Here is a 21,336-nt window from a genome sequence, read left to right as displayed (position 1 = left end):
GTTTTTTGGAGGGGAAACTGGGAATGGAGAAATTTACATGTAAATAAATAAAATATCTAAAAAAAATAGTTTATTATTACGAACTAACAAGATTTTAATAACTTTTAAATGATCTCTACACAATACAGACACTTGATAGAGGAAATCTGTTTTAAAATGGAATGTTAGTACAATGTAAGTGCCAAGTAACTAATTTAAACCATGTATGTGGCTCATGTCTCCAGAACTTAATGCCAATAAATTTAAGAGCAGCTTGGGCTGTAGAACAAGACCCTAATTCAAAAAAAAGCTCTCTAGATTTGATAATGACATAAACTATGATTTTTATCACTCCCAAAATGAAAGTGTAAGACATATTAAGCATCCATTGTATTATTTGATAACCTTTGGTCTTGACAAATATTCCAGATATAGAATTTTTCTTTGATTTTGTAGTGACATTCTCAGCTTGTTAAAAGACTGTTTAAAAATGTCTTCACATTGGACATTAGATTACAGATTGAATCATATAATTTTTATGATGAAAATATTTTATCTGTGTCTTTTGAGTTTGGTTTTACCTTGAAATATCTAATGCTTTAACTTCAGAATTTCAAATTATCATATAGTAGTGTTCCACAATATTTACTCCTTTTTGCCTTTTTTTCTGCTACAGTGTTTATATGAAGGATTGAACTTTATAGTAAATATTTTCATAGTGGAAAATGCTAGGGGATATTACTGGGTGGTATTCAAATAAGTAACCTTCAGATCTCCCAGCAAGGCTAATAGCATTACATGGAGTCCTGTGTTGAAACTGCCAATTTAAGAACTTAGTTTTCAAAACCTGCTATTTCTTGAAATGGCACCCATAGAATTTGTAAAAAGCATCGTTATGCATATGATCATATTGATGTTGCTTTTGTAAGAAAGACCCACCATTAGCAGACAGGGCCTTGCAAACACTTGTCGGGAATAGCTGCCAGTAAGACTGAATCGATTTTAAATGGTGCTTTCACATGCTTCTGTTCTATTGTCTGGGAATCCCAGTTTGAACAGTTCATACTGCCTTTCAGTTTTGTCCACTCTTACTTTCAGTTGATATCAGTCAATAAGCTCTACATCAAATTGTTAAGACTAATTCTCACAGAATTATAATGTACTTTATTGAATTTTTCTTATCAACTTAATTTATTTTTTAGGATTTAGGAAATTTCACCAGTAACCTTCAAAAAAGAATTTCTACATGTAAAGATTTATATTAATAAATCAGTTATGGTACTTATTATATGTTTTGGAAATGTAGAATGATTCATTTTAGAAAAATAATTTGAGACTTACATGTAAAATTAAATGTACATTTAATAATATTAAATATATGTTTAATAATAAAGTTAAAATATGCTATTCACCATATGATTTAGCACTTTCACTCTTAGGCATTAACCCAATATACATTTAAATATATCTATTTAAAGACTTACAAGTTCTTGGCCTCTTTAGTTACAATAGCCAAAATTGTGAAATAGCCCCAGTGCCCATCAGTGGTAAATAGATCATCAGACATCATTATCTCTTTATAGAGGTATTCTACTCATAAACAAGAAGAAATTAAGCACAAGAGGAGAGAGAGAGAGACAGAAAGACAGAGAGAAACAGAGAGAGAAAGGAACAAAGAAAGAACTTTTTGAAAAATGGTCCTATCTAGCTGTCATAGAACTCTAGTATGTAGACCAAGCTAGCCTAAAACCCACAGAGACCTGCCTGCCTCTCCCTCCCAAGTGCTGGGATTTAAGGCATGTACCACTACCCAGCCTGAAACAGAGAACTTTAATAACATAATAAGACCAAATTGAGCTAGCAGTTAAATACAGAGCTCTCTATACAACAGTATCGGCATACACATCCTCAAGCATTTTCAGGCCACACACACACAGTCTCTTTAGCAAATTAAAAAATTTACATATGTGAAATGTCTCTTCTGACCATAGTGAAATGAACTAATGACAGAAGAAAAGCAGAAAAATCTACAAATATGTGGAAATTAAAACAGTGCTCCTTTAAATAACAAGTGGCTGAAAATTGGAGTTACAGTGGAATTGAGAACATATCTGGCATTAATAAAAATGAATATACAACATATCAAAACTTACAGGATGTGATGAAAACTAAGAGAGAAACCAGTCACCTGAGAATTCTAAACTTTGTACTTGAAGGAACAACAGGGAGAAGCTAAATGCAAAGTCAACAGAAGGAAGGGATAGTGATGATAGGAGCAGAGATAATGGAGTACAAAATAGGAAGAAAGGCCATAGAAGAAATGAGTAAAGCCATGATTTTGAAAATAGGAACAATTAACAATGCAGACCTTAGTGTCTGAAGTAAGGAAGTGGAGACGTGACAGCTGCTGTGAGAGTTATGACAACCCAAGGAACAACTTTCTACACTAGGCACTTAGTAACTAGAGGAAATAGGTGAGTGACTAGAAACAAATCTTGCCAGGACTGACTCATAAAAAAATCAAAAAACACGAGGAGACCTGTAACTATTGGGGAAATTGAAAGAGAACTTTTCAACAAAAAGCCTAAGCCCATTATAAATATTGACCCCCAATCTTAAAATATTAATGAACCTAATTCAGTTAAAATGATAAGATATGTAATGAGTAGGTGGGATTTATGCTTGCAATATAAATATAGTTTAACAAAGGAATCAATAAATGTACATAAACATCTCAGTTAATACAGAAAAAATATTTCACAAAATTTAATATTCTGTTATGACTAAAAATACCATACTCATCAGATTAGGAGTATAAGGAAAGGGAAGTAGCTCAGTATAATAAAGAATGTATCTGAAGAACCCACAGTTAGCATCACACTCAGCAGTAGCTTTTTCTGTGTGTGAGGCAACATGCAAGGGAAGTTTACTTGCTGCTTTACTGTTCAACTCAGTCCTTAGCAGGCCAGATGCAACAATTGCTATAGTCAAGTTAACATATTATTCCATGCACAGGAGATTTTATTAAAAGCAAAACTGTACTGTCAGTAGATCAGTTGCTGCCATAGAAATGAGACCAGCAGGACCTAGGAAAACTTAGGGCTTATGGTTTTTTAAATTCACAGCAATTATACTATTAAAATTAGTACATTTCATTGTAGGTAAGTTAATACCCCAATAAAGTAACCAAACCTCCATTTTTGTATTATTTTATGCCATCATTAATTTGAAAATAAAAATTTGCTAAGTATTTGGCTGGGGTTATAGGTCAGTGGTAGAGTGCTTGTCTGACATGCTTGTGGAAGGCCAACCCTTGCTCCCCTAAGTAGTGTGGTGGCACATGACTTTAATCCTAGCACTTGGAAGGATGAAGCATAAGGATCACTCCAAGTTTGAGAGCAGCCAGAGCTATACAGTGAAATCTTATCCCAAAAGAAAAAGAATGAGACACCTAGAAATTAACCTAAGTAAGTATAAGATTTCTCTATAGGATAAGACTAAAAAGATCGGAGTCAGTTGATGGGATTGCCTTTTTAACATTTTTTATTGCACTTATTCATTTACTTGTAAGGGAGAGAGTAAAGTTCAGAGGACAATGTGGGAGACTCAGTTCTATGTACCAGGCTGGTCATGGGATCAAACTCAGGATGAGTGTACTTACCTGGTGCACCATCTTGCCAGGCCAATAGAAATTTCTGGCTCTTGAATTTTGAGCTGTGCCTTTTTTTGTGTATCTGATTCTAGAAGCTATAGGGGAAAGTTATAACTAGAAAATAACATAAATTTGGTATGCTGTTTATCAGTTTATTGTGAAAATAGAAGAACTGTAGCATTATAATAATAGGATGTAACAGAAAGCCTGGTGGCAAATACTCATTTCTACAGAATTGTTGTGACTGATAACTGGCTTTTTTTTGTCCTGTCTAGAAATATATTTATTTAAGAATTATATATGTATAATTAAATAATGCCATGTCATTACAAAGCTTGTGTTTAAAATTTTCAACTGAGAAGTCATGGAAATTGGGTAGAGCAAGAGCCTCAGATGGAATGCAAACTCCCATTGTTCAGCCCCACAGGGGAAAAAGACCCAGATTCCCTGCTGAAGTAGCGGGATATGCTATCCTATCGTTTTCTGGTATTAAATTTAAGTAACAACTAGTTGTCTTCATCAACAATGTCTAGCTTCATGAAGAGGTAAGACTCACTGAGATGTGTGCAGACCTAATAAAATCTCAAGTGCATGGACTGAAATGCAGTTCATGAACTGTTCACATGATAGCACCTTATTATCTTCACCCCCAATCATTTGCATTCTTCCTTAATTATCTACCTTGCATCCTGTGGTCCTCACCACTGCCTCCTGTTTTTCTAGTTATCATGGCTGCAGTAATGTCAGCTTCTGTTGGGTGGCAGCAGGGTGCATGCTACCAGTGAGCCTTAGCTCTCTTGTGGGCTCCTCTGGCTTTTTAATAAATCCTGGTGGGTATCGTTGGAATAAATAGGAAACAAGACTGCTCTTTCCTTCATGCTCCCTTTCTCTCCACTCTACACATCTGCTTTTCTTTACTTAGGAACTAGTGTGAGTCTGACTTTGCTGCAGTGCTTTGTAAGGCTACACATGGCTTATCCACTCAAAGAATGTGCTATCAACCGTGAGACTAGACTTGGATCCCAGCACCCATGTAATAAGCCAGGCCTTTTGAGAATATCTGACTGCATCACAGATTGGGTAAGGAGGAGGAGGATGACCAGGCCTTGCTGGCTTCCAGGAAACTCAAGCCCAAGTTCAGGGAGAAACCTTGCCTCTGAACTACAGGAAAAGTCAATAAGGAAGGACACATTATGTTGTCATTTGGCCTTTGTGTTTACGTACAGGCATTGCATTTGCACACACATGCCCACACATATTCACACAGACATGTGCATCATTCATGTGAATACCCTCCACAGGAAAAATTAACAGTTAACAAATCAGAGTAACAGGAGGTAATGCCTGTTTTGGTATTTATTTCTCTAATGCAGATGATCTCAGATACGATTGGTAAGAGTGCATGATAGCGATGTAACAGTTTATCTTAGTTCTTATGTCTATTTTTACAAGCTTAGTGTCTTATCATCAAACAGAAGCAAGAAATGAGAATAAATGAGCACAGCTGAATGCTATACCTGAGGGAAATCGAAGAGAAACAAAGGTACCTGTTTACTTCAGTGTGGCCTCTGTTCTCTGATCATAATTATAATCAAAATTAGAATTATATATCACATGACTTACCCTATCATTTTAACAAGAAAATAGCTTCCTTACTCTAGTACTTTTTATTAGTATTTTAGCATTTCTTTTCAACTGCAGTAATATTCTTATTAGAACTATTTTGTATTTTGTTTGCAGGAGTGTAATAGTTTTTGAAAGGTCCTCTCTGGCTCTAGTTTCTCTTCAGTGTCTATTGGACATCTGTGCAGAAGAAAATTCTTTTAGAAAAATCATACTTCATAGAAATGTTTCATATGGAATACATATTCTAGAAAAGGGACTATAAAACTTCAGCATTATTAAGACAATTATTTCATGTTCTAAAATAATTACAACTGGGGCTCAATCTTATGATAGATTTTTAAATTTGTAAATCATCTTAGAGATGAAATGATGGTGTATTTGTACAGACTCCTGGCAGATTATATTTGATGATTTATTATAATATCAAGAACCTAAAGACCTACAAATTAATTTTTAAAAGATAGCTACTTTATAACAGGAAATCTATATGGCTGGTGGCATAGTTTATTTTCTGTAGCTGTAAGAAATTACTGAGACTGGGTAGGTTATAAAGAAAAAGGGGTTGGGTTTTGGTGTGGGGGGGGGCGGGGGGTGACTCATGAGTCCGAAAGTTCAAGAGCATGGTCCGAGCATTTGCTTGGCTTCTGGTAAGAGCTTCATAGCAGAAGGGAAAGTGAGTGTCTTAGCTAGGGTTTCTATTATATCATGACCAAAAAGCAAGTTAAGGAAAGGATTTATTCTGCTTACACTTCCCTATTTGCTGTTCATCATCGAAGCAAGTCAAGGCAAGCTCGTGGAGTTAGGAGCTGATGCAGAGGCCACAGAGGATGCTGCTTACTGACTTGCTTCCCCTGGCTTTCTCAGCCTGGTTTTTCATAGAACCCAGGACCACCAACTGAGGAATGGCACCATCCATAATGGCCTGGGCCCTCCCCCATTGATTACTAATTGAGAAAATGCCTACAGCTAGATCTCATGGAGACATTTCCTCAACTGAGGCTCTTTCCTCTCTGATGACTCTAGCTTGTGTCAAGTTTGAGCAAAAGACACACATGTGCCAAAAACTGAGTTAATCAGATTTCATTTTTATGTTAATCTTTGTTGACAGTAACTAACCTGCTCTTTATTTTCTGAAATAAGTGTCAGTATGTTGCCAGGTTGACCTTGGGCTCTCAATCCTATTGTCTCTACCTCCCTTGCCTCCCGATTAAAGGCAGGAGGAAGCACCATGCCTGGCACATGACAGCCAATGAGTTTTACAAGAATTATATTAGTTTGGAGCCCATGACTAAATTCCATGGGCTTTTGTTTATTTCTTTACCTTTTGTTGTTGTTGGAAAGGGGTGTGTGTTCTAAGTACACATGTAGATATCAAAGAATTCTGCATCCACTTTGAGGTTTGGGATCAAACATAAGTCATCAGGCTTGAGTACGGACTGCTTTTATCTCACTTGGCCTAAATATCTTCCCCAATTGAAAAGTTTTGTACACCATGTTTTGTTGTTGTTGTTGTTTTGTTTTGTTTTTCGAGACAGGGTTTCTCTGTATAGCCCTGGCTGTCCTGGAACTCACTCTGTAGACCAGGCTGGCCTCCAACTCAGAAATCTGCCTGCCTCTGCCTTCCAAGTGCTGGGATTAAAGGCGTGCGCCACCACTGCCTGGCCTTTATCCTCACCTCCTTTCTGTCTAACCTAATTTTGTATCTTTTTCCTCCTATCAAGATCAATTTGTGCTGCACAAATATTCTTGGATGTATGGTGTTCCCCTGGAGTACTGTCAGCATACCAGAGGTTATATGCATATCAGATACCCTTTATATCAGAGATTTACGTTATGATTCATAACAATAGCAAAATAACAGTTAACTAAGTAGTAATTAAATAATTTTATGGTTGGTGGTCACCACAATATGATAAACTGTATTAAATGGTTGCAGCTTTAGAAAGATTGAGTTAAACAAAGTAGAGATTAGCTTTGAACATAGAAAATTTCTTATTGAGTGATTGGGGCAAAGATAGGATTCTAATGTGCTGAGGAGAAAATGAGAGGAAGAGGTAGAAACTGAGGAAACAGACCTCTTTTCTTTTAAAAAGGAGAAATGCATTATGTAACTTGTACACATAAAATATAGAGAGAATATCAAGAAACTTAAAGACATATTTTGAGATAATAAAGGCAAAAGGGTAAGAGAAAAGGATTGATTCTGATTCTTCTTTTTTTTTTTTTTTTTACTTTTATGGGAGGAAGCTAGAATTTATAGTAATTTGTGATAAGGATTAGCACTAAAGCCACTTTCTTAGTCTTAGCAATATGTGTTTTGGAATCATAGAACATCCATGCCTATTAGTAGGAAGGATCATGAGCATCATCTTGTCCAGCACCACTTTGTAGAAAGATAAGGAATCCCAGAAAAGTTAAATGCCTGTTCTAAATCAGACCATACATTATAGTCATTCCAGACCAGAGGGAAGCTCTTCCCGCCCCTTTGCTTGGTGCTGGTTTTATGGTATTTTCAATATGATTTGCTTATAATTGAATTTTATATAGACATATTTTATAGTAGAGTTCATTTGCATATCCTGTTAGGCTTTGCTACATAACAAATTGCCTTAAAATTCTGTGGCTTAAAATAGCCATCATGTGCTATTTGCCATGGCTTTGTGAGTCGTCTGGGTTTAGCTGGGATCACTTTTGTGGCCAAGTCAGTGACAGCTTGGTTGGGAAGGGAGAAGCAGGATGGCTCCACTCTTATGTCTGGGGCCTTGGTGCTGGTTGTTGGCTGGAGCTCTAATTACTCTAGGGTCTAGATGATGTTCCTTGCATAATAACAAGAACATTCCAGAAGGATGGGAGATGGAAATATAGACTCTAAACTTGCACAACATGTTTTCCACTGAATTAATAAAATAATTTTAAAAAATTAGGCTGAAGGGAGCACTTCCACTTCTTAATGAAAAGAGGTGCAGGTATTTGTAGCCACAGAATTTCTCACTTTCATAGAAAATTTTAAATTATATTGTTAACTATTCAACTTCCTAGCAACTTCCTACTTAATATAAAGTCAAAGCTGCTGACTGAAGGATCTTAGTTCAGCATGTGAGAGACAAAACTTTGATAATGAAAATAATTATACTAAAAGAAGAAGCTATATGTTGTAACATTTATATGCTCTAAGCTCTAAAACAAAAATGCTATGTTCAGTAAATCACTGCACAGAATGTTGATGTAGCTATTAATTTTCTCAGCTTATTATTTTCATCATCATCATCATTAGCATTATTACTATCATCATCTTTATGGATACTTATTTTTTATAATTGCCAAAACATGAAAAAATGAAGTTGAGGCTGGCCTGGTCTATATAGCCAGCCAAGGAGATGTATAGTGAAGTCCCATTTCTCCCCACCCAAAAGTATATATGCCATGAAAAATATAATCTTTGCCATTTATTATGCCTGATAGGTTGGGAAAGGCGATGAAGTCTGTTCCTGGAGAATTTGTTTTTCCTTCTTGGAGCTAAGTAACAATATTGGAATTTAAAAATAATTATTATAGTGCTGGAGAAATGGTTTAGAGGTTATGAGCAGATACTGTTCTTGCAGAATACCTGAGTTTGATTTCTAGTACCCACAGAGGGCAGCTCACAACCACCTGTAACTCTAGCTCCAGGGGGTCCAACCCCCTCCTTTGGCCTCAGTGGACACTTGCATTCATAGATATACACACATGCACATGTGCATGCTCATGCTCTCTCTCTCTCTCTCTCTCTCTCTCTCTCTCTCTCTTTCTCTCTCTCTCTTTCCTCCCCTCCCTCTCCTCTATCTTTCTCTCTCTTTCTCTTACATACTTAAACACACATACACAATTAAAAGTTTTAAAATAAAATCTTTAAAAAAAAATCGTGTGCCAGGAAATTAAGTCATAACTAGCACTAAACTTACTGTAGAGCTTTTATAGATTTGGGTTTTATTACTATATTATTCAAGTATATTTCTCCTATAGTTATTGTGATACTTTAATGTATTAAATAACTCTTGTCTTCCATGTAGTCTTCTTAGATTGAACTTTATAGCACTCTGAGTATTTGTACTTTAAAAAGCATTTTACAATTATTTTTTTTCTTTTCTCCTTAGGCACTACAAGGGCTCCCAGGGATGGGGAAGTCCCGGGGGTGGACTATAATTTCATTTCTGTTGAACAATTCAAGGCACTGGAAGAAAGCGGAGCATTGTTAGAAAGTGGAACGTATGATGGTATGTCCCCAAATATTAAAACTACCTCCAGATAACCAGAATCATTTCTGAGGGAATTTCATCAGTAAATACAATTTTTAAAAAGTTATTTGGGAGGACTAGGGAGATGGATTAACAGTTAAGAACACTGGCTGGGCAGTGGTGGCACATGCCTTTAATCCCAGCACTTGGGAGGCAGAGTCAGGTGGATTTCTGAGTTCGAGGCCAGCCTGGTCTACAGAGTGAGTGCCAGGACAGCCAGGGCTACACAGAGAAACCCTGTCTCGAAAAACCAAAAAAAAAAAAAAAAAAAAAAAAAAAAAAAAAAAAAAAAAAAAAACAAAAATCAAACAAACAAACAAACAAAAAAACAGTTAAGAACACTGGCTGCTCCTCCAAAAGACTTGCTTTTGATTTCCAGTATCTACGTGATGGTTAGCAACTGCCTTAAACTCCAGTTACAGAGGATCAGTGCCCTCTTCAGGCCTCTATGGGCACTGCACACATATGATACACAGATATTATTGAGGCAAAATAACTGTATGCATAAAATAAAAATAAGTCTTAAGGCATTGAAAACGTGATTTTCTTTTGATTAGGAAATTCCCAGTTTGCCAATTAGATGGAATTAGACAACCAAAAGCATTACATCACATTAAAAAGTTCATTGTGAACAATAAGCTAAAAATTAACCAAACTAGCAAGTTTATGTATTTCAAAGCAACTCACCATCATCATCTAAACCCAACAAGTGCTTGTTGATGGCTTTCTGTCCATGCTGGAAGTCTGAAGTCCATAGACTTTGGAAAGCCTGGGTATGTACCTTAAAATCTTGCATAAAAGAAAGTATAGGTTGAGGGATAGAACCAGTAATTGATTTTCATATCTCTGTTTACTGTACCCATTTGTTTTTCTGAAGTTCAAACTTGAGGTCATTTTCAAACCTGAAATGATTCCATGTTACATACTTAAAAAAAAAAAAACAAAAAACTAACACACTTTTCCCTTAGCAAGCTTATCTACTCCCATAGTACTGTGAACTTCTTCATCATGTTTTTTCTGCTTTTATAAGGATGCCTTTCACAACTCCTATGTAGTAAAGATAATGCCTTTCTTACTTTATGCTATCTTTGGTGTATAAAGATGATGTTCAGTAAATATCCTTGAATGCATCTCATTCACGTGCATGCTTATGCACATATTTGTTTCACTTCAGTTATCACAAGTAGTCGCTTCTGGTAGCCACTTCCACAGTTTTCTTCTCGCTGCTGAATTGTAGGTCCTTTATTGAGTTCAGCATACTATTGCAGGTGGTCTCCCCTCCCTGCCCTCAACCTCCAATGTCTTGCCTTCCTTAGTTCTGTCTTGCCTTCCTTAGTTCTGTCCTGCCCCCTTGCTACAATGCTGGGCTTCCTCAGGCTCAGCTCTGATACTTCTGATCACATCCTTTTCTTATTCAGAATGTTGAGTCATTTCCTTCCTGCCTATAAACTTTGACCTACTTTTTCTGGCCTCAGCTCACATGAATCATCCATTCACTTAAAAATTGATTTGATCATGTTTTATTTATTTAGCAACCACTTGACAAGTCCGTACTATATTCCAAGTCTTGTAAGAGACCCAGAAATACTGTGGTGAGCAAGATCAAAATGCTATTGCTTTAATAAATTCTGTATTTTAGTAGGAAAGGCAGTGAAAATTAAGTATAAACTGAGATGCTACAAAGGAAACAAAACAACAAATTTAAAGAAAAACAATAGGACTATCATTTTTGCCAAGTGAAAACATCTCAGAGGAATGAATGGACAGGCTAATTTGTTTTCACTTTTTTTCTCATAACATTTTTATGGGAATATCTATGGGAATTTCATATCATGCATGCCAGTCACACTCAGTCCATCCATGTGTACCGTGTGACATCTCCCAAAAGTAAAAATTAGAATAAGAATAAATAAAAAACTCCAAGTCCAGTAAAGATCTGGCCTGCTTCATGAATTCTGTGTCATCCTTGCACAGGGCCTTGCTAATCTCTGCAGCTCCAGTTTCAGTCTATGTGCTGCTGAGGCCAGCACCTGTTCTCACTTTTATTCAGATATCTTACCTCTTGCATTTAACCTTTCTTATTCATTTAATACTCATTTTGTTTATATCTGTTCTTACAAAAATGTTTATTGTATCTTTTGCACATACTTATTATTTATATGATTCTTTGTCTCATTTCATTCTTTATTGTTTTTACATATTACTGTAACTTTTAGGTTACTCCTTGTTATTACTATCCTACATTTATCTTAATTTATTACATCTAATTCTTATAGTATGCTATAGTTTGAGTATTACATTTTATTTCATCATTCTCCTGGTGTTGGACCAAAATTTTTTGACTTGTAGAGTGTATTTACTCAGCTTGATGAAATAGTTTTGAATAATTGTCGTTTTCATTCCTCACAGCAGAGCCACAGGGGTTCTTGTTTGATAAGTTTACAAACATGATGGTTCTAGAAGTAGATGTGTTTCAAGGAGAGAAGTAAAAGCAAATGTAATTACAATCAAGTATAAAAGAACATGCCTATAATTCCAGTACTTGGGAGATAAGAGGCAGCAAGCTCAGGAATTCAACCTTAGCCTTGAATAAGATCCTGTTCTCAAAAAGAGAGATCCCAGCAGGATACTATATACCTGTAGTCCTAATCCTAGTACTTTGGAAGCAGAGGTAGGGGCAGATGGATCTCTGAAAGTTAGAGGTCAGTCTGATCTACACAGCAAGTTCTAGGCCATTTGGGGCTACACACTAAGACTCTTTCTCAAAGAGATAGAGGTTGGGGAGAAGCGAGAAAATTCTGCTAAATAGTGATTTTAAAAGATAAGTCTAATACCTAGAGGATGCAAACATGTTTATGACATATATAACTTAATATGATTCAGATATTATCTACAATTTCATGTTTGAAATATTTAATAGTTGATAGCTCTATAAATTAAAAGGTTTTCCTTTTAATTAAAAGAAAAGTTTTTAGATTAAAAAAATCTGTTTTGCCTGCATGTATGTATGTATGTATGTATGTATGTATGTATGTAAGTATATCATGTTCATGCCTTGTAGAGGTTAAAAGAGTGCATTGGATCTTTTAGAACTTCAATTATGGATGGTAGTAAGCTACCATGTGGGTGCTAGGAATTGAACCTGGGTCTTGAGCAAGAGAAGCAATTGCTTTTAACTGCTGAGCCATCTCCTTAGCCCTGGGAAGACCTTTCTTAAAGAAGGAAACTACTTAAAAAATTATTATGAAACCCCAAGACCTATTTAGTAACTAGATAACAACTTGTACTCTGCATTTTCTCTTAAGTTTTCCTTAAGAACGTGTTAATTTTTCTACAGTTAGTTAACTGAGAATTTACAGTAAAATATTTTTTCTGTTGATACTATCATTCCCAAAAACACATGTACTCATTTCTATTTTGGTTGATCCAGCATTCTTGATAGTGTGATTATTGAGCTTTAAAACAGAAAAATAGCTGGGTATGGTACTTCCAATCTTTAATTCCAGAAGAGGCACTGGCAGGTAAACCTCTGTAATTTGAGAATAGCCTGGGTATATACATTGTGAGTTCCAGCACATCCTGGGCTACACAGTGAGGTCCAGTCTATACAATAAGATAAAATGGGGAAAAAAAAATGAGATTATGGTACATCTTTTCCCCCAACCAAACCTCTGCTTGCAGTATCAAGTGTTTTGCTCAGAAAATAATGAACTAGCTTTTCCCTTGCATCGTCATATACAGGTCAGAGAATTGACAGAAAATCTAATCTGTCTTAATACAAATCTTTTTAGCCATCTATATGGCAAACCCTACTTCAAATTATGTGTTTGAAAATAAAGAAATAATTGAGTTTGACTTTTTGAATATTGATCATTGTACTTGTAGTCAAACTTATACATATTTCACTGTAATGTTTTCTCACTCTAACATATGGATTTAGGGTATACTATTTATTTCTAGATTTGTCTTAGTGTTATGTTATGAAAAACCTAACATGAGTTTTTTCTATCTAGGGAGAAACAATCAATTATTTTTTTTAATTTCCATTATGTCAATCTGTATCTTAATCACCTCTTTTAGAGCTGAATAGTTTGATTAAAAATGTGATATTTTATAAGCATAATAATAAAAGGCAAAAATGTTTTATTCTTAAATTATATTTAGCTTCTTATAACAGTAAAATAATAATTGATACAAAGTCAAAAGGAGTGGGAACAGGGACTGTTAAGACCGCTAGCCTTGCTGCACACTTTCCTATGGTGCCTGCCTGCTCAGAGTGAGCTGCAGGACAAACTGAGAGTTATTTCATTTGGTTTTATTCTTACCTTGACTAAGTACTGGTACTGGAAAAATCAAAGATCCCCAGAAAAACACATTAAATGATCTCTTGCTTTTCTGAGTGTATACTAGTATAGAACTTGATATACAATGGCTCTTCAATAAATTGTCAGGTAATATAATTCAAGTGTGCAGAAAGCTTTTTAAAATTACACAACAGCTTATATTCCTGTATGAAATAGTTCTTAGCCTTTGTATATATATCTTCATTTTAGTAAAATAATTCATTTTATACATTAGAACAAAATTAGTTAATTTTATATACCGTTTGTGTCTTTTATTACTGCATAAGAGAATCGATGCTTTCATATTTCCAAATTCAGCCCTAATTCAGAACCTGTATAAAACAAAATTAAAATACAAACAGTATTAGTATGTTAGCTAACATATGACAGGATATGAGGAATTAGTCCAAACAGAATGCTTTGGCCTTTTAGTCAATGGCAGAGGCATTCTTTAAGCCGTATTCTTGTAGCTTAGTCAGCATTCCTGCTTTCAGCTGCCATCTTTTTATACACCACAGGAAATTTCTATGGCACGCCCAAGCCTCCAGCAGAGCCTAGTCCTTTCCAGCCCGATCCAGTTGATCAGGTCCTCTTTGACAATGAGTTTGACACAGAATCCCAAAGAAAACGAACCACATCTGTCAGCAAGATGGAAAGGATGGACAGCTCTCTCCCTGAGGAAGAAGAAGATGAGGACAAAGAAGCTGTTAATGGCAGTGGAAGCATGGGTTTGTAAACATATTAACAACTTCTGACTGGTTTTAGATTGGCTTTAATCTTGAATTGAAATATTAAAATTTTTCTTGAACTACATGCAGAGCAGTTGATAGGATTCTGATTCTCTGTGAAAGCTGTGTGTGGAACAATGTATATTCTGTAGATCTTCTTATAAACTAATATGGGTCAGCAATAGTAGTGCTGTCATGTGGCATTGCCTTGTTGTCTAAACTACTTGTGATGCTGGGATATGGGAATCTTTCTAGCATACTTCTACTTCCCAGGATTAAAACAAAATTGGTTTTATAAAACAGCCTTTAACCAAAAGCACATAGACTTTGGAGGTATGTCAGAAGAAATTATCTGAAAAGTTCATTAGCAATATTTTCAATTTAACTTCTGAATCTACTCAAAGATAATTTGAAAATAAGATTTTTTTTTTATCTTTTGTTTAACTTTTATATTTCTCACTGAATGAAAATAAAAATGTGAGAGTGAAGAATCTGCTCTGAGTGTCCCTGAATAATTTTGTAATTTCCCAGGAGATCTTTACATTTAATTGAGAGAGAACTAGGAAACCAGACCTCACAAAGATATACGTTAGTGTTATTATTGTGGCCATTTTCTTTAAACTGCTAGTTTGTGAACTCTATGAAGACTGGAATGTTGGGGGATTTATATTTTCATTACTGTCTCTACTGCTCCAGGAACAATACCTGTCATATAGAAGGAAGTAAATGTTTACCCTGGCCTTGGATTTGCAACCCATCTCTATATGATCCTGAAACATATTAAATTTCCCTCATCACCTATTAAAATTTTCTATGTATATACTTATTGCCTTATGATCATTGTTTATTTCCCCTTAGAGATAGTGAGATCTGGCTATTGCTCTAACTTCTCAGTACTTATGTTTAATGTTAAATGAGTTAGCCAATGTATTTGTATTTAGGTGTCAAGAAAATTGTGTTTGAAAAGGTTTAGTCATTTGGAATTACATTGAGGAAGTATTATAGATCATTTAGTTGGTGTCTTAGCTAGGGTGTCTATTCCTGCACAAACATTATGACCAAGAAGTAAGTTGGAAAGGAAAGGGTTTACTCAGCTTATACTTACACATTGCTATTAATCACTAAAGGAAGTCAGGACTGGAACTCAAGCAGATCAGGAGGCAGGAGCTGATGCAGAGGCCATGGAGGGAATGTTATTTACTGGCTTGCTTCCTTATACAACCCAAGACCACCAGCCCAGGGATGGCACCACCCACAATGGGCCCTCCCCACTTCATCACTAATTGAGAAAATGCTTTACAGCTGGATCTCATGGAGGCATTTCCTGAAGGGAGGCTCCTTTCTCTGTGATAACTCCAGCCTGTGTCAAGTTGACACGCAAAACCAGCCAGTACGGTTGGTATTGCTTTTGTCTGACATACTTATTTTCCCCAGATGTAACTCACTTCCAGATTGACTTCTATATTGGATACCTTTAAATCTTTATTACATATTCTGCAAGGAAAATAAAGTAGGAATTTCATTTATTTGTTCATTTAACAAATAGTTATTGAACATCTGCTGGGCTATTAAGTGCTAGTCATTTGTTCTAAATGCCAGGAATAATATAGTGAACAAAACAGACAGGAACTCCTGTTCTCAGAGTTTACTTTCTGGTGAGAGAGTCATAACTGGATAAACAACATATGTAGTGTGTCTGGTGATACTGAGCAAGGCATGTGGTGGGGGAGGGGGGAGGGGATAGAAAGTAGAGGTAGTCAACTTCCAGTTTTAGATAAACTATCAGAAAAGACTTGAAACAAATGAGGAAAGTCCAGCTATCCAAGAGAAGAACATTCCTAACAGAGGCAACTGTAACTTGAAATTCCTGAAATGGCAGTATGCCTGGAATATTTAGACAACAGCAAAAGAGCTGATATGTGGTCATGGTGTGGCCAATATATTGTATATGGTTTGAGCAGAATGATGGAAGGTAAAAGAATGCAATAGTGACAGGTGAGGTCAGGCAATAATCATGGGAGGAGAATACATGCTGCATACTTCTAGAGGCCAGAGTAAGGATTCAGAGTTTATTTTGAGATGTGAGGTCACAGTTGCATTTTGAGAAGAGGACTATGTAACAAGCCTAGTGGGCTCATTCTGGCTCCTCTATAGAGATAGGCAAAGGAAGGCATGGACATGAACAGGGATAGCAATCAGGAAGCTGCTGCATATAGGAGGAGGAAAGTAGCCAAGTATGTCAGATGCTATTGATAGTGCCAATGAGATGTGGACTGAGAATTGGTTATTGGATTTGATGATGTGTAGGTCACTGGTGATCTTGGTAACAATAGTTTTATTAATGAAAGTTCAGAAGCCTTGCTAGGGTGAGGTCCATAGAGAAATGGAGGAGTGGAAGTAGAGGTAGCAAATCTAAACTGTCTGAAGGTGGTTTGGCATAGAGTGGAAAACTTGAGAGCCTTGTCAGAGGAGAAAGATAACTTTATTTTTTCTCTTTTTTTGATAACTTTTTTTAAATAATGGAGAAGTGACATGTTTTTATGTTCTAGAGATATGATCTAATAGATAGGGAAGATTGGTGGTATAGCAAGGGGGCTGGAGAGATGGCTCAGCAGTTAAGAGCACTGACTGGTCTTCCAGAGGTCCTGAGTTCGATTCCCAGCAACCACATGGTGGCTTACAACCATCTGTAATGGGATCCAGTGCACCCTTCTGGGGTGTGTCTGAAGACAGCTACAGTGTACTCATATAAATAAAAAATAAATAAATCTTTACAAAATCAAAAGAGATACAATTTAAAAAAGAAAGGAAGGAAGGAAGGAAAGAAAGGAAGGAAGAGTGGCTGAAGGCAAGAAAGAGTCAGGTATTGTTAATAGTTGGAAGGTTAGCCTTAGAAAAGAATACAGACTTTCTTCAGTAGTAGTGAGTGGTGGTGGGTAAGTGGGCTCTGTTGATTGAATGATGGGAGTTTTTATAGTTCTTTTGTGCTTGTACTTGGTTCTGTTTTATCCATGAAGTAATCAACAAGGTCATCATAAGATACAGGATAAGAAAAAAAGTACTTGAGTAGCCTCCTATAATCTGAAGCTCCACTTTCTCTAGTTTCTATTACCCACAGTCAGAAGTGGTCCAAAAATATTAGTGAATAGCACAATATTGGGGGGGAGGAATATATTTGCATAACTTCTAGAACAGAATATTGTTATTATAATTGTCCTATTTTAGTTATTGCTGTTGATTTCTCAGTCAATAGCAAGATTAATAAACTGTGTAACTAGATTTATTCAAGGGATGACTATATCAGAAGCTCTTCCTTAGATTCTCTAGTTCAGAGGTATTGCATATAGAAATTGTGAAAATGATAGAATGTATCATTTTTAAGTTCTAGGAACGTGTTTTAAGTGTATTACTGTGTTACTTGTAGACTCCCTAGACAATAACCAAGTTTTAATTTGCCTAGTATTACCAGAATTATAGTTAACATTTGAAAATAAATTATTTAAATACCTGTGTTAAAAATGTATAAAGCTGCGTAGTATAACAATCAAAAGTGTAGGCTGCTTAGATTCAAATCCTGGGTTTGTTGTTTAATGGCTCTGTGACCTAACTAACTTAACCGCTCTGTGACTGGTTTCCTTAATCTAGAAAATGGTGATAATAATAATAGAGTGCTGTGAGGATTATGAGTTAATATATGTTCTGTGTTTAAGCTAGAGCTTGGCACATGAAGGTCTGTGTGTGTGCGCCACTGTTAAGACGCCTCCTGAATTGATTCTAGTGGTGCTGTGTGTTTGGTTTTCTGCCTTCCCAGACTAGCAGCAGATGAGTACAATTCATTTTAATTAGAAAATGGAGAAAACCTGAGTACTTTTATTATTTCAAAGTTAATGAAACATACACACAATAGACAAGAAAATTTACAATATTTAATTGTAATATTGTATATGCATTGATGTATGCACATTACATTTTGTTCAAGAAAACAGGCAAACTTTATTCTTTATGCTGTCCTGTTTCCAACAATGACAGAAACTAGAGAGATGCACTCTGAGTCATCTGACTGCTGGGTGAAGACTGTTCCAAGTTATAACCAAACAAATAGCTCCATGGACTTTAGGAATTATATGATGAGAGATGAGAATCTGGAACCGCTGCCCAAAAACTGGGAAATGGCCTACACTGACACAGGAATGATATACTTCATTGAGTAAGTAAATGTCTGTTTTTCTTCCAGCATGCCCTGTCACTAAGAGAATAAACTGAAATGTTAAAAAAGAAAGAAAGGAAAGAAAGAGAGAGGGAGGGAGGGGGAGAAAAGAAAAACATAGTTTGATTACTCGTGCCAATATATTTAAGCTTTCACTTGTTTTTATTTAAAAATACTCTCCATTTGAGTTGATTCTTCATCTAGTTATTTCTTTGAATGACATCTCTTCTCCTCTGCTAATAATACAGTATATTTGACCTCTGGAGAGTGTGCGTGTGTCAACCTTAGATGTCATTCCTCAGGTTCTATCCACTCTTTGTAAGACAGGGTCTCTCAAATCGGGCAGTGGTGGCTCATGCCGTTAATCTCAGCACTTGGGAGGCAGAGGCAGGCGGATTTCTGAGTTCGAGGCCAGCCTGGTCTACAGAGTGAGTTCCAGGACAGCCAGGGCTACACAGAGAAACCCTGTCTTGGGGAGGGGGAGTGGAAAGACAGGGTCTCTCATGGGACTGGAGATCACCCTTGAGTCTTTTCTGACTGACCAGTGAGCTTCTGTTCCACCTCCCAAGTGCTAAAATGACAGGGCACCCCACCATACCTGGCTCTTTTATGTAACTTCTGGAGCTCTAGCTCATGCCCGTATTTTATCAATTGAACTGTGTCCCCCTTCCTGACCTCTGGTTTGGAAATAGGTGATGGAAAATGAAAGGAATAAAGGATGTTTTGCTTTGCTCAAAGAAATAAAAAAGAAGAAAAACTTTTTAGGTAGATTTCCCAATTTAATAAACTTTTCAAAACTTACACCAAGAGCTAGGTGTGGTGGTGCAAACCTTTAATCCCAGTAATCAGAAGGCAGAGTCAGAAGGATTTCTCTCAGTTCAAAGCCAATCTGGTCTACATGGCAAGTTCCAGGTTACATCATGAAACCCTGTCTCAAACCAACTGACAAAATGATCATCATGGAGAGAAGCATATCATTATATAACTTAAGTGTTTTTAGTCCTAAAGTTTGTAGTTCGTGTATTGAAATAATATATTTAGGAAGTATAGTAGGAAATACCACTGATCTTTAAAGTAATTGATATAATAGAAGCCTATACATAGGAGGCTCTTTATCAAAGAGTATTAATATAATATTCATGGAAGTACCGAATACCACATAATTAAATCAGTCTAAAATTGAATGTTGTTTGCTCTAGAAAATGTTATGCAAATAATTTATTCAAAGTTCAATGTAAAAAAGATTTTTTTGTATTCCTATGTACCTGAAAATCTAATCTTTAAAACAATTTGTTCATGAGTAGAGTATTAATGTAGTAAAGTTACATAATGTAATTAAGTACCTGGGAATACTGAGATCTGAGTGCTACACTCAGAGAATTTCTCTTTGTCTCTGTCTGTCTCCCTATCTCTCCTCTTCCCTCCCTTCCCCTCAATCCTTTTGTCATTACTTAAGGCTCAGGACTTTAGTCTGCTACTTCAGATAGTCTCATGAATGGGATTTTATCTTACCAAGTCAGAGTCTAGTGCTTAAAAGATAGACTTTTGAGGACAAGGTCTTTTACCACATATAGTATGTTCTCATAAACATTAATGGACAGGTGTACACAAAGCAGTACAACCACATATACTCTTGTATGAACAATTAAAGGGATTTTCAAGGACAGTTTATAACTAGACCCTAAAATAAAATATAAGAGAATTTATTTAAAAGAAAAAGTCTTCATAGTTAAGTATGTTAAAGACCTAAACAGTAAGAATTGAAACTAAACCAGGGGCTAGAGCAAGATGGCTCAGGGTTAAGAGTGCTTACTCTGCCTCCAGAGGACCCGGGTTCAGATCCAAGCATCTGCGGCAGGCAGCTCACATCTCCTTGTGATTCTAGTTCCTGAGGATCTGATGCCCTCTGGCAAGCTTGGGTGCTATTCCAGAATGTGATGAATGTACACTTATACAGATAGGTACATACTCATACACATAAAATAAATGTGTTTGTTAAACAAGAATTGAAACTTAACTACTAAGTGAAAATATAGGGTGAAATTATATTTAACAAAGAGTTTCTGATAGGAAATAAAAGCAACAACAACAACAAAGGAGATTATAAACTAAAAATTTTCATGAAGTGGTCAGTTAGTAAAAAGGTAAACTATGCAATAGGAGAAAAGTTTCCAAACCATGTATTGAACAAAGAGTTTGTAACTGCAGAATACAGGTGAATATTTACCGATTGGGTAACCGTTTCATTCCTATATGGAATGTGGCAGATTTGTGTTAACTGCTTATGTTAAAATGCGTGCCTGTGAGAAAAGAATATTAATGTAGGAACACAATGCTTAACTTTTACATTTTAGGAATAGCCTTGTGAACCCTGTTTTATTCCCTGGGAATATTGGAGAAGATCTTAGCAGATGGCCTATTTTTGCTAATGTAGTAATCACATCTGTACTGGTAACTCAAAGCCTTTTGAGTAACTCATAGGCTTTTCTCAAGTAGAAATTGAATTTGGTTTAAGAATATTGCCACA

The 21,336-nt window shown here is 36.0% G+C and overlaps 1 protein-coding gene across 3 annotated transcripts in view; it reads left to right on the top strand.

Annotated features, from left to right (window-relative positions):
- The window catches only part of Magi3 (membrane associated guanylate kinase, WW and PDZ domain containing 3), a 193,966-nt gene that overhangs the window by 107,494 nt on the left and 65,136 nt on the right, over positions 1-21,336 (top strand). For all 3 annotated transcript variants that reach the window (XM_031375051.1, XM_031375050.1, XM_031375052.1), the window contains exons 3-5: positions 9,391-9,510; positions 14,393-14,602; positions 18,632-18,809. In XM_031375051.1, the coding sequence (XP_031230911.1) occupies positions 9,391-9,510; positions 14,393-14,602; positions 18,632-18,809 (508 nt within the window). The remainder of the gene's footprint in view (positions 1-9,390; positions 9,511-14,392; positions 14,603-18,631; positions 18,810-21,336) is intronic.

Source organism: Mastomys coucha, unplaced genomic scaffold (genome assembly GCF_008632895.1).
Source record: "Mastomys coucha isolate ucsf_1 unplaced genomic scaffold, UCSF_Mcou_1 pScaffold16, whole genome shotgun sequence".
Taxonomy (NCBI): domain Eukaryota; kingdom Metazoa; phylum Chordata; class Mammalia; order Rodentia; family Muridae; genus Mastomys; species Mastomys coucha.
This window is presented reverse-complemented; position numbering and strand designations above follow the sequence as displayed.